Source organism: Scyliorhinus canicula, chromosome 1 (assembly GCF_902713615.1).
Source record: "Scyliorhinus canicula chromosome 1, sScyCan1.1, whole genome shotgun sequence".
Classification (NCBI taxonomy): Eukaryota; Metazoa; Chordata; class Chondrichthyes; order Carcharhiniformes; family Scyliorhinidae; genus Scyliorhinus; species Scyliorhinus canicula.
In genome coordinates this window covers 83,598,121-83,610,558 of record NC_052146.1, presented here as the reverse complement: position 1 = coordinate 83,610,558, position 12,438 = coordinate 83,598,121, and the positions used below count along the sequence as shown (strand labels likewise).

The 12,438-nt window shown below is 47.6% G+C and overlaps 1 protein-coding gene across 4 annotated transcripts in view; it reads right to left on the bottom strand.

Moving 5' to 3' along the window:
* The window catches only part of LOC119964675 (uncharacterized protein KIAA1522 homolog), a 293,273-nt gene that overhangs the window by 64,578 nt on the left and 216,257 nt on the right, over nt 1–12,438 (bottom strand). For all 4 annotated transcript variants that reach the window (XM_038794469.1, XM_038794495.1, XM_038794476.1 and 1 more), the window contains exon 3: nt 2,660–2,730. In XM_038794469.1, the coding sequence (XP_038650397.1) occupies nt 2,660–2,730 (71 nt within the window). The remainder of the gene's footprint in view (nt 1–2,659; nt 2,731–12,438) is intronic.

The window sequence follows — 12,438 nt, the reverse complement described above, 5'->3', positions numbered from 1 at the left end:
CACAGAGGGACGGAGACAGACACAGAGGGACGGAGACAGACACAGAGGGACGGAGACAGACACAGAGGGACGGAGACAGACACAGAGGGACGGAGACAGACACAGAGGGACGGAGACAGACACAGAGGGACGGAGACAGACACAGAGGGACGGAGACAGACACAGAGGGACGGAGAGGGACGGAGACAGACACAGACACAGAGGGACGGAGACAGAGGGATGGAGACAGAGACAGAGGGACGGAGACAGACACAGAGGGACGGAGACAGACACAGAGGGACGGAGACAGACACAGAGGGACGGAGACAGTCACAGAGGGACGGAGACAGTCACAGAGGGACGGAGACAGTCACAGAGGGACGGAGACAGACACAGAGGGACGGACACAGACACAGAGGGACGGAGACAGACACAGAGGGACGGAGACAGTCACAGAGGGACGGAGAGAGACACAGAGGGACGGAGACAGACACAGAGGGACGGAGACAGACACAGAGGGACGGAGACAGCACAGAGGGACGGACACAGAGAGACGGAGACAGACACAGAGGGACGGAGAGACACAGAGGGACGGAGACAGACACAGAGGGACGGAGACAGACACAGAGGGACGGACACAGACACAGAGGGACGGAGACAGACACAGAGGGACGGAGACAGACACAGAGGGACGGAGACAGACACAGACACAGAGGGACGGACACAGACACAGAGGGACGGAGACAGACACTGAGAGACGGAGACAGACACAGAGGGACGGAGACAGACACAGAGGGACGGAGACAGACACAGAGGGACGGAGACAGACACAGAGGGACGGAGACAGACACAGAGGGACGGAGACAGACACAGAGGGACGGAGACAGACACAGAGGGACGGAGACAGACACAGAGGGACGGAGACAGACACAGAGGGACGGAGACAGACACAGAGGGACGGAGACAGACACAGAGGGACGGAGACAGACACAGAGGGACGGAGACAGACACAGAGGGACGGAGACAGTCACAGAGGGACGGAGACAGTCACAGAGGGACGGAGACAGTCACAGAGGGACGGAGACAGTCACAGAGGGACGGAGACAGACACAGAGAGACGGAGACAGACACAGAGAGACGGAGACAGACACAGAGGGACGGAGACAGACACAGAGGGAAGGAGACAGACACAGACACAGAGGGACGGAGACGGACACAGAGGGACGGAGACAGACACAGAGAGACGGAGACAGACACAGAGAGACGGAGACAGTCACAGAGGGACGGAGACAGACACAGAGGGACGGAGACAGACACAGAGGGACGGAGACAGACACAGAGGGACGGAGACAGACACAGAGGGACGGAGACAGACACAGAGGGACGGAGACAGACACAGAGGGACGGAGACAGACACAGAGGGACGGAGACAGACACAGAGGGACGGAGACAGACACAGAGGGACGGAGACAGACACAGAGGGACGGAGACAGACACAGAGGGACGGAGACAGACACAGAGGGACGGAGACAGACACAGGAGGGACGGAGACAGACACAGAGGGACGGAGACAGACACAGAGGGACGGAGACAGACACAGAGGGACGGAGACAGACACAGAGGGACGGAGACAGACACAGAGAGACGGAGACAGACACAGAGGGACGGAGACAGACACAGAGGGACGGAGACAGACACAGAGGGACGGAGACAGACACAGAGGGACGGAGACAGACACAGAGGGACGGAGACGGAGACAGACACAGAGGGACGGAGACAGACACAGACACAGAGGGACGGAGACAGACACAGACACAGAGGGACGGGGACAGAGACAGTCACAGAGGGACGGAGACGGTCACAGAGGGACGGAGACAGTCACAGAGGGACGGAGACAGTCACAGAGGGACGGAGACAGTCACAGAGGGACGGAGACAGTCACAGAGGGACGGAGACAGTCACAGAGGGACGGAGACAGTCACAGAGGGACGGAGACAGTCACAGAGGGATGGAGACAGTCACAGAGGGACGGAGACAGTCACAGAGGGACGGAGACAGACACAGAGGGACGGAGACAGACACAGAGGGGCGGAGACAGACACAGACACAGAGGGACGGGGACGGAGACAGTCACAGAGGGACGGAGACAGTCACAGAGGGACGGAGACAGTCACAGAGGGACGGAGACAGACACAGAGGGACGGAGACAGACACAGAGGGACGGAGACAGTCACAGAGGGACGGAGACAGTCACAGAGGGACGGAGACAGACACAGAGGGACGGAGGCATCGAGACACAGGCAGGTCCCCATATTTATTTGGTACTCATTATTTTCTTCGTTCAGCAAGCTGTTTCTTTCAAACCATATTTGAAATTCATGTGTTGTGCCTTTCCGAAATAAAAGCTAGACACTGCAGATGCTGGAAATAAAAAATAAAAAATAAATGCTGGAAAACTTCAGGTCTGTCAGCATCTGGGAGAGAGAAGCAGAGTTAACATTTTGAATCCGGACGAACGGTTTCTCTCTCCACAGATGCTGCCAGACCTGCTGAGCTTTTCCAGCATTTTCTGTTTCTATTTGTTTTTCCAAAATGGTGCATTTTACTTTCATTTACGCTCCTGTGATACTGGCCCTCAAAATGTATAAATATTCATGCAGTTAAATGTCCATTGTCTTACATGCTGGCTGTGCCCATCTTCACAACCATAGCCATTTCTAATGTGGGGCTGTGAACATCCATCCAGATTTCCTGAAAGAGGGAAAGAAACAAGGCATCAAACCATTGGAAATATTTAATCAATTTAGATTTTCAACACCTTCTCCCAAGCCTGGAACAAGTTTCAAAGTTGTTTTCTCTGGATTGGCCCCTTTGTACATAGCACGCACACTCCAGACTTCAAAACAAGGAACCGACCAATAACACACCTAATATTCAGAAATATTGCCAATTAGCCAGCAACGTTAGAAATGATAGATTTTCACTCTCCACGTTGGTACGCTCAAGCCAGGAAATTTCCTGACGCTCAGTTCCTGTCTCAGTTCTCTGGAACTTTGTCCAGTTGTGTTTTTAATAAAAAATATTGAGTCCTCTAGCCCTCGGTCCTCCTATCATACTTACAACCCCCATCTGGGATTATTCTCGGCTGTGGAAAATTAGATAAGCATTAAGAAAAGGTAGCAAAAACAGGAGGACAGATTATCTGAATGGCTATCGATTGAGAGACGGGAATGTGCATCGTGACCTTGTAACAAGTTGCTGAAGGTAAACAAGCAAATGCAGCAAGAGGTAAAGAAAGCAAATGATATGTTGGCCTTTATAGTGAGAGGAATAGAGTACAAGAGCGGGAATATCTTGCCGAAATTACACTGGCCTTGGTGAGTCCACACTTGGAATATTGTGAGCAGTTCTGGACTCCTTATTTGAGGAAGTCTGTTCTTGCTCTTGAGGGAGTGCAGAGAAGGTTTACCACACTGATTGCTGGGATAGCCTGACAGACTTATGAGGAAAGAATAATTTGGCTAGGATTGTATTCGCTGGGGTTCAGAAGAATGAGGAGGAATCTCATAGAAACCTATAAAATTCTATGAGGACTGGACAGGGTAGATGCAGAAAGGATTCCCAATTATGGATGTGTCCAGAACCAGAGGTCACAGTCTGAGGATGCAGGGTAGACAATTTAGGGCAGAGATGAGGAGACATTTCTTCACCCAGAGAGTGGGGAGCCTGCTGAATTTGTTACCACAAAAAGTAACTGAGGCCAAAACATTGTATGTTTTCAAGAAGCAGTTTGATATCGCACTTCGGGTGAAGGGGTATCAAAGATATGGGGGGGGGGGGGGGGGGAATTTAGAAACTGGTTACTGAGCTGGATGATCAGCCATGATCCAAAGGAAGCAGGCGTGCAGGGCCGAATGGCCTCCTCCTGCTCCAATTTTCTTTGTTTCTATGTAATGATATAATAAACGCCCTTGGAGCATGGCGGCACGTGCTGCAGTGTTAGCACTGCTGCCTCACAGTGCCGAGGGCCCGGGTTCGATCCTGGCTCTGGGTCACTGTCCGTGTGGAGTTTGCACATTCTCCCCGTGTTTGCGTGGGTTTCGCCCTCACAACCTAAAGATGTGCAGGCTAGGTGGATTGGCCATGCTAAACTGCCCCTTTAATTGGAAGAAAAATGAATTGCTTACTCTAAATTTATTTTAACAAAAGCTCCTTGCGTAATTACAACAAACAGCTATTGTAATTGCTAGGAGAAAGTTTTTGTTCAACTCCCTTACACAGATAGCCTTTTAAAACATTGTTTTCAATAACTTGCCAGCTGGACAGACATACATTTTATCTTTTCCTTTGTGAACATTTCCATCTCCCATCAATTCACACACTGTGGGTTTAGGTCATTTGCTGCAGCAAAAATGGGGTCTATTTGAACTCTGTACTGAGTCTTGCCCAGCTTGTGAGTTATCCCCTGTTCCCACACTTTCTGCTAAATGGAATCCGCCATTTTCTGATGGTCCACAGAGTCTCCGCAAGTCTGTGAAAATCTGACCTCAAGTGTCTGAACTATGTCCCCTTTCACTACAGCCTGAGTAGCATCTTCTTCTTTGGTAAAGACAGGTGTAAAGTAGTTATTAATACATCAGCCAAGCTCCCCCCCCCCAAACGCCTCCATGTATATTAGCTGGCCCTACTCCCCCTTACTATTTATATGTCGATAGAAAACTTTTGGATTCTTCAAGCTGCCAGTCTCTTTTCTTATTTGCTTTCTCACTTCCCCTCTGAACCTTCTCTATTCAGTCTGATTTATGGTTGGTATCTGTCATTGATTTAGTAACTGATTTAGTATCAATTGCTATTTATAAAAGAGTTCAAAACTTTTGCCATCATCATCTGAAGTCGGAGTCCAGGTGGTAAATTCATTCCTGGTGTATAATTTTAGATATTTTAATATTAACCGTAGAGGTCGTGGCAGCTGATACTTCTCCATTATTTATATACAACAGTGACCACACTAAAAGAACAACCAGATAAACCTCTGAAAGTGTGTGTAATGGAAAATAATTGATTTGTTGGTAATAATATTGCCTGCAATTAACTGGCACAGAAAATACACTTTAAAGCTTTCTAACTTCCTAATCTAAGTGATCAGAATCTGGGGCTGGATTCTTCGACCGCACGCGCTGCAAGTTCACTGCGGGCGGATCGCGGACCGTGTAAAATTCCATTGACCTCGGGTGGGGCTTTCCGGGCGTGGACAGAGAATTCTGCCCCCTGGTCCCTTAACATTCCATCAGTATGTATACACACTCTGCTGTTTAAGAACATGGTGGTCTGCAGTGTTCTCTCCTCTCAGAGATATTTTAATACAATATTTATAATTAAAAATGTAAATCAAGTAAAGTGAACTGCAGTCGTACAGATCGTCTTTTTATTTCATCTCTTAGCAACTTACCAGATTCTAAATCTGTTTTTTGTGCATACGTGGAAGTCAACACTGAAACAATCCCCAGATTCCAGTATTAAATAAAGCGCTTTGTATGTTGCATTTCAAGGATAAGAATCATTAAGGCTGACTCACATTAAATCGAGTATATTTTTTGACCAAACAAGTCATCAATTTCCTACAGCAATTTCAATTAACCAGGGTTCAGTTTAGCTATGTTGACTGGGATCCTGCACAACAGTCTTATAGTTCAATTGACTTCAAAGTTCTGTATTGCGGTTGTCACGAAAATTCAAAACGGAACTCAAAATAAAAGCATTTTTTAAAAATGCATAATCCAAGGAGAATGAGGTTTTATTTCAATAAATGTTTGACCTATATTTACAATGTTTTCTATCTGCTTTCCAGCTGCAACAGTCAGTGGTGTTACATCAGAACAAGCACACAGAATCCAGGCCAGCACATAAAAGGTTTCTAACATTACAGCCGAGATCAAAAAGCTACAAACACATCTTTGTAGAGTCCAAACTACGGTCAGGTCTCTCATTTTTTTGTTTGGTCAGCCTCACATTCTTCTTCAAGATATCTGCAGTAGAAGTTGGGGGAGGATATTGAGAAGGGGTTATGGTGGGAGGTGCTCCAGAGGGTGAATGCGTCAACATTGTGCGCGAGGTTGGGGCTGATACAGTTGAAGGTGGTGTATAGGGTACACCTCACAAGGGTGGGAGGCCCCACTAATCATATTCTAATATGTTTGGGTCCTGTCCAAAACTGGAGGGGTATTGGAGGGAGGTCTTTAAGGTAATCTCAAAGGTGGTGCATGTGAGACCCTAACCGGGTGCCCTAGAAGCCATATTCGGGGTATCGGATCGGTCGGGGTTGGAAGCAGGTGCGGAGGTAGATGTCTTAGCCTTCCCCTCGCTGATCGCCTGAAGGCATATTCTGTTGGGGTGGAGGTCAGCTTCTCCATGTTGTGCCTCGGCATGGCGGGGGGCGGGGGGCGGGGGGGGTTGCAGAGTTCTTAATGCTCAAAAAAGTAAAGTTTGAGTTGAGGGAGAGGATGGAAGGGTTCTACCACTCTTGGGCCTTGTTCATCATGCATTTTCATGAATTGGATGACATTGAACATTAGGGGTGGGAGTCGCGGGGTGGGGGGGGGGGGGGTTGGGTTGGAATGTATAAGTTATTGATGATTCTTTTTCGTTGGTGTTTTGTATTCCAAATGTTGGGAGCTGTTTGAGGGTGGGGGGGGGGATAAGGGGATTGCGATTGTATTTGTTGTTATTGATGATTCTGTTGTTGCAAATTTTGATGAAAATGTGAAATAGGAGAATAAAAATATTTATTAAAAATATATATATATATCTGCACTAGTTACTGGTTTTGGGATCCACACAATAGGCCACATGTAAGTTGCGGTTAATCTAGTCCAGAAAACATAGTTCCTCTTGCCTCTAATCGCTTCACAACAATGAACAAAATGTGTTGATTGGACAGGACACTCGATGACTCCACTGAAGCCTAGAACAACCCAACGGGAGATCACCTAATATTGTCTGGCTGTAGAATTAACACCATGTATTTGGAGACAGTCTAGACATTTCATACAGACTCTCAACGTTAACGCATGTTTCTTTCTCAGCAGATGCTGCTGAAACTGCTGGATTTATTCAGCATTTTCTGTTTTTAATTTTAGACTTTTCAACATTCTGTGTAATCCAATTGACCTGAACTGTTCACCCAGATCCTGATTCCAATCCTGACTTAATTGTTCAAGAACCCACCACATCCTTCTTCAGTCAGACCAGTTATGCAATGAAAAATGCTGGCTGCCCCTTGTCCAGGTCCCACAAACTCCTTATTCCTACTTTAGCTGAAGCTCCCTCCACAACACAACCAACTTGTGAAAGTGCAGTTGGGTTCCAACTTGTCCATTCAATTAAATGATTAAATCTTGAAGTCCAATGACAAACGTAAAAACTGAACTTGGTTAAGAACATAAAAAGAAAATTATTTACATTTAAGCAGGGCTATCTGACTCTTCCTGCTAATGTTAACCATATTCTATTCTCACCCTATCACATGATGTTCAGCCGCAAGATAGTGTGTAATATCTGAACGTGGGAATGTTCCAAAGTGGTTTAACAGAGTTTGGGAACACACTTAATGCAAAAATCTATTCATCTGCTCACATAAAATGAATTAAAATCTTGTTTTATTTGCATTCTCCACAAACTCCCTCTGCCTGGATTTCACAACTCTACTCCTGCCAAGAGCCACTTCAATGCTTCCATTTCTGGGTGTGTTTGGGTGCAACTCCACAGCAAATAGAAATCTGGACCAACCTACGTATTGACAGGGTAAAACTCAAGCTGCCAGAGACAATGCTGGTTTTGTATTGCTGATTGTGCAAATAGCAATGACTCATCACAGCTTCAAAACCTGTTCACTCCCCATGTGCTGAGGAACCATTCTCCGACCTCAGAGCAGATCCAAAATTCAGAAAGGACGCCATAAACATTGGGCATTATTAGGGAAAATCTATAGACAAACTGACAATGAAAGACTCAATAAAACGCATTGATATTATCTGCGGATATATCATTTGAGTGGAAGAACGTGCTGAGGTCATGAGAGTTGCAGTTCTCCAGGATGACCATGGGCTCTCGGGGACAGATACATAAATTGACAGGTCACTGCTGTCGGTACAGCACTCAGGGAAGTTCCTTAGGCCACTAAAGGAACTGTGCTTTCAACACTTTTCTTTCTTGTACAGAAAAAATAGAAACAAGGAAAAGACACTTCTCTGCACGGGGCAGTATGCAGAATAGATGGTCATGTGATGAAACTACCTGGGACACATGCAACCATTTAGATCACATGATCATGGACCAGGAAGATGTTCCAAGAAAAATTTATGTTCAATGCTGATGACATCATTTCACCCCCCACTGAGCAGATTAGTCCTTTTGGGGGCCTTTCTGCGCCTCCGGACAATTATGTTCCCCCAATATTTGCAGGGTGACATGGAAAATCATGGGCAGGAAAGACAGAGAGACCTAATGGTTCTGCCTTGGGCCAGTGGGACAGAGTGCGCTGTGGTTCGAGTTAGCAGGAGAGTGGGTGAGAAATAGCTCCTGACCCACAACTAGTGTAGGAAAGACACTTCTCATTGCAGTACGTATTTGAAAAAAGATCTGCGTTGGATATTCCACGCATCAGAAGCTCTGCTACTGACGGCAGGGGGAGGAGAATCCAGCATCAGGCAGATAAAGGAGCTGGGGCCCGGAGTCGATCCCATTCCGATGTTGCAGTCCGCCACTGGCGTCAGGATAGCGGCGTGCCAGTGGGAGGATGCAAATAGGTCAAGAGACCAGAGACCCCCTCCTTAAAGGAATCCCTACCAGAGACTCCCAGAAGAGAGGCCCCTGCCTGGAAGTTGGAGAGCAGTCTAGATAGAGGCAGAGAAAACAATTACTGCTTTAAAACTCACCTGTGCAGTACACCTGCTGGTTCAGGCAGAGGAAGCAGCATCTGTCAATTCCCGGAAATAGTAAACAAGTCAGCTGGAGAGAGGAGCTTCACAAGAATTACCCCCGGAGTGACGGACTTGTCATACGAGGAGCAGTTGAGGACTCTGGGTCTGTACTCAATGGAGTTTAGAAGGATGAGTGGGGATCTAATTTGAACTTACAGCAGTGTTTATCAAAATTCTTTGCCCGGAACCCATTTTTACCAACCGCCCATCCTTCGGGACCCACTCCAGCCGCCCTACGCAACCCACGCCGATCGACCTTCGCGACCACGCCGGCCAGCCTTCGCGACCTACACGGGCCGGCATTTGCAACCACAGTGGCCGACCTTCGCAACCCACCATTTTCACTTACCTGAGAGCAGCCTGCTTTGTCCTCACGATCTCACTTGCTTTGTTATTCAATGTTACATTTCAAATAATGACTTCATCCATTGAACAAAATGAAGAGGTTTGTCCTCGAACTTGACATGTTTAGTCTTCAAATGTCTTTGAAATTTTGAGTATTTTAAACTTTCATTTGCCGTACTTCCTTGTACATGAACTTTGAATCCTGATTTGCAGAGCACAATTAATAATCCATATCTCAAGTAATCATCTTTATGCTGCTTTATTCCTGTTTTCACCTTCTTCATGGGTTGTTCACCAGAGGCCCTGGAGTTCACACCAGCACTGCTGGCAGCTACAAAATGGATGAATCGCTCTCACACCCAGAACACGTGATGTCAGCGCACCTGCACATGACTTGCTATCTGCCCCTGCTTCCAGTGGGACGACTCCATCGTTTGCTGAAACAACTGGCCCTGAACAGCCCGCTGACATCAGGAGGCAGGGCCAGTAACACAGTGGTTAGCACTGTTGCTTCACAGCGCCAGGGTACCGGGTTCGATTCATGCTTGGATCACTGTCTATGTGGAATCTTCAAGCTCTCCCTATGTCTGCGTGGGTTTCCTCCGGTCTCCTCCCATAGTCGAAAGATGTGCGCATTAGGTGGATGGTCATGCTAAATTGCCCCATAGTGCCCAAAGGTTAGGTGGAGTTGCTGGGTTACTGAGATAGGGTGGTGGTGTGGGATTAGGTAGGGTGTTCTTTCAGGGGCCGTGTGGACTCAATGGGCCGAATGGCCTCCTTCTGCACTGTAAATTCTATGAATCTATACTGCTTGATCCAACATGCATGCGTGGCATTGGCCGGCAATCTCAAAAGTCCATCGCAGCCGACATTTTTAAAGATCAGTCATGCCGTGAGCCCCCCAGAAACTTGCCTGTGGGTCACAACCCTCAGTTTGAAAACCCCGGACTTACAGAATACTGAGAGGCCTAGATAAAGTGGACATGGAGAGGATGTTTCCACTAGTAGGAAAAACTAGAACACGAGGGCACAGCCTCAGACTGAAGGGACAATCTTTTAAAAATGAGATGAGGAGGAATTTCTTCAGCCAGAGGGAGGTGAATCTGTGGAACTCATTGCCTTTGTGGAGGTCAAATCACTGAGTGTCTTTAAGACAGAGATAGAAAGGTTCTTGATTAATAAGGGCATCAAGAGTTATGGGGAGAAGGCAGGAGAATGGGGAGAAACATATGAGCCATGATTGAATGGGGGAGCAGACCCGATGGGCCGAATGGCCTAACTCTGCTTCTATGTCTTATATTCTAAACCATTGATCTTCATTCAAGCCATTCATTCATTTTTATTTGGTATTGATTTTACAAGGCTGTGATTGACAGCTTCCACACACACCCAGCTGTCTGCATTGTTTCAATCATTTACCTTCACGCTTCAGTGAGTTTGAAGTAGTCAGCTGTGAAACTAATAGAAAGCACTTAAAACTCTGATGTAGCCCAGGATCTGTCAATCAAAGCGTGATGTTTATAAATATTGCGATTAATTTCACAGCTGATTACTTCAAAGTCGCTTGTTGGAAGCTGTCAATCTTGCAGGGGTCTCTTTAATTAAGGGGTCTCTGGTGGGGGTCTCTTTAATTAGGGAGTCTTTGTAGGGTTGTGTCCCCTTCCCCCACCACCCATACTGTGGGGGAGGGGTGACCCAGAAAATCCTGTGGGGGGGGGGATGAATTGCTTGGTGGGGGAAGGTCCAGCCGCCAGACCTCGCCATCGGGTCAACTGTTCAGAGCGTTGGCCTGGTAGCAGGATTCCCTGGCGAATCCCTTGCAACCTCACCACGTATAAATTTGCGTGGCTGAGTGGGAATCGCTTCCTGATTTGCGCCCCAAGTGTGAGCACAAATCAGGTGTAATTCAGCTCCAGCGGGAGAACATGATTTCCCCTGTGTGCTGTCATTAATTGCTTTGGAAGCAGTTCAGAAAAGGTTCACTCAACTCATTCCCGGGGCGAAGGGCCTATCTCATGAAGAAAGGTTGAACAGGTTGAGCCTATACTCATTGGAGTTTAGAAGAATGAGATGTGATCTTATTCGAGGGGTCTGCATAGGGTGGATACCGGAGAATCTTTCCTCCCACTGGGAGAATTTCAACTCAGGGACATGGTTTAAGAATAAGAATTCTGCCTTTTTAAAAAAAAAATGTTTTTTATTGAGTTTTCATATTTTATATCCAACAAATTACAAATTTTTAGAAAAAAAAACACCCAAAAATTAACATGTATATTTGCAGGTAAGCATCTTCATAATAACAACTGTGGCCGCCCCCTTTAACCGGCATACATATTTTACATTCCCCAATATGGCCGAGGCACATGTTTATAGGCATTTATTTACAATTTGGCTTTGGGCCTTAGCTTGCCATCAAACCCCCATAACGAACCCGTAGCCCCACCTCCCCCCCCCCCCCCCCCCCCCCGGCTACCTTCCCCCGATTCCCGTCCATTTTCCCCTGATTCTTGGCCACCCGACTATTCTTCCTCTTGTTCGTTGGCCACAAACAGGTCCCGGAACAATTGCATGAATGGCTCCCACGTTCTGTGGAAGCCGTCGTCTGACCCTCGGATGGCGAATTTGATTTTCTCCATTTGGAGAGATTCCGAGAGGTCGGACAGCCAGTCTGCAGCTCTGGGCGGTGCTGCTGACCGCCAGCCAAACAGGATTCTACGGCGGGCGATCAGGGAGGCAAAGGCAAGGGCGTCCGCCCTCCTCCCCAGGAATAGATCTGGCTGGTCTGAAACCCCGAAGACCGCCACTATCGGGCATGGCTCCACCCTCACCCCCACCACTTTGGACATAGCCTCGAAGAAGGCTGTCCAGTACTCCACAAGTCTGGGGCAAGACCAGAACATGTGGGCGTGGTTAGCCGGGCCTCTTTGGCGCCGTTCACATCTGTCCTCCACCTCCGGGAAGAACCTACTCATACGGTTTCTTGTTAAGTGGGCTCTATGTACCACTTTTAGTTGCGTCAGGCTGAGCCTTGCGCACGTGGAGGTGGAGTTGACCCTGTGCAGTGCTTCGCTCCAGAGTCCCCACCCTATCTCAATCCCCAGGTCATCCTCCCATTTCTTTCTTGTTGCGTCCAGTA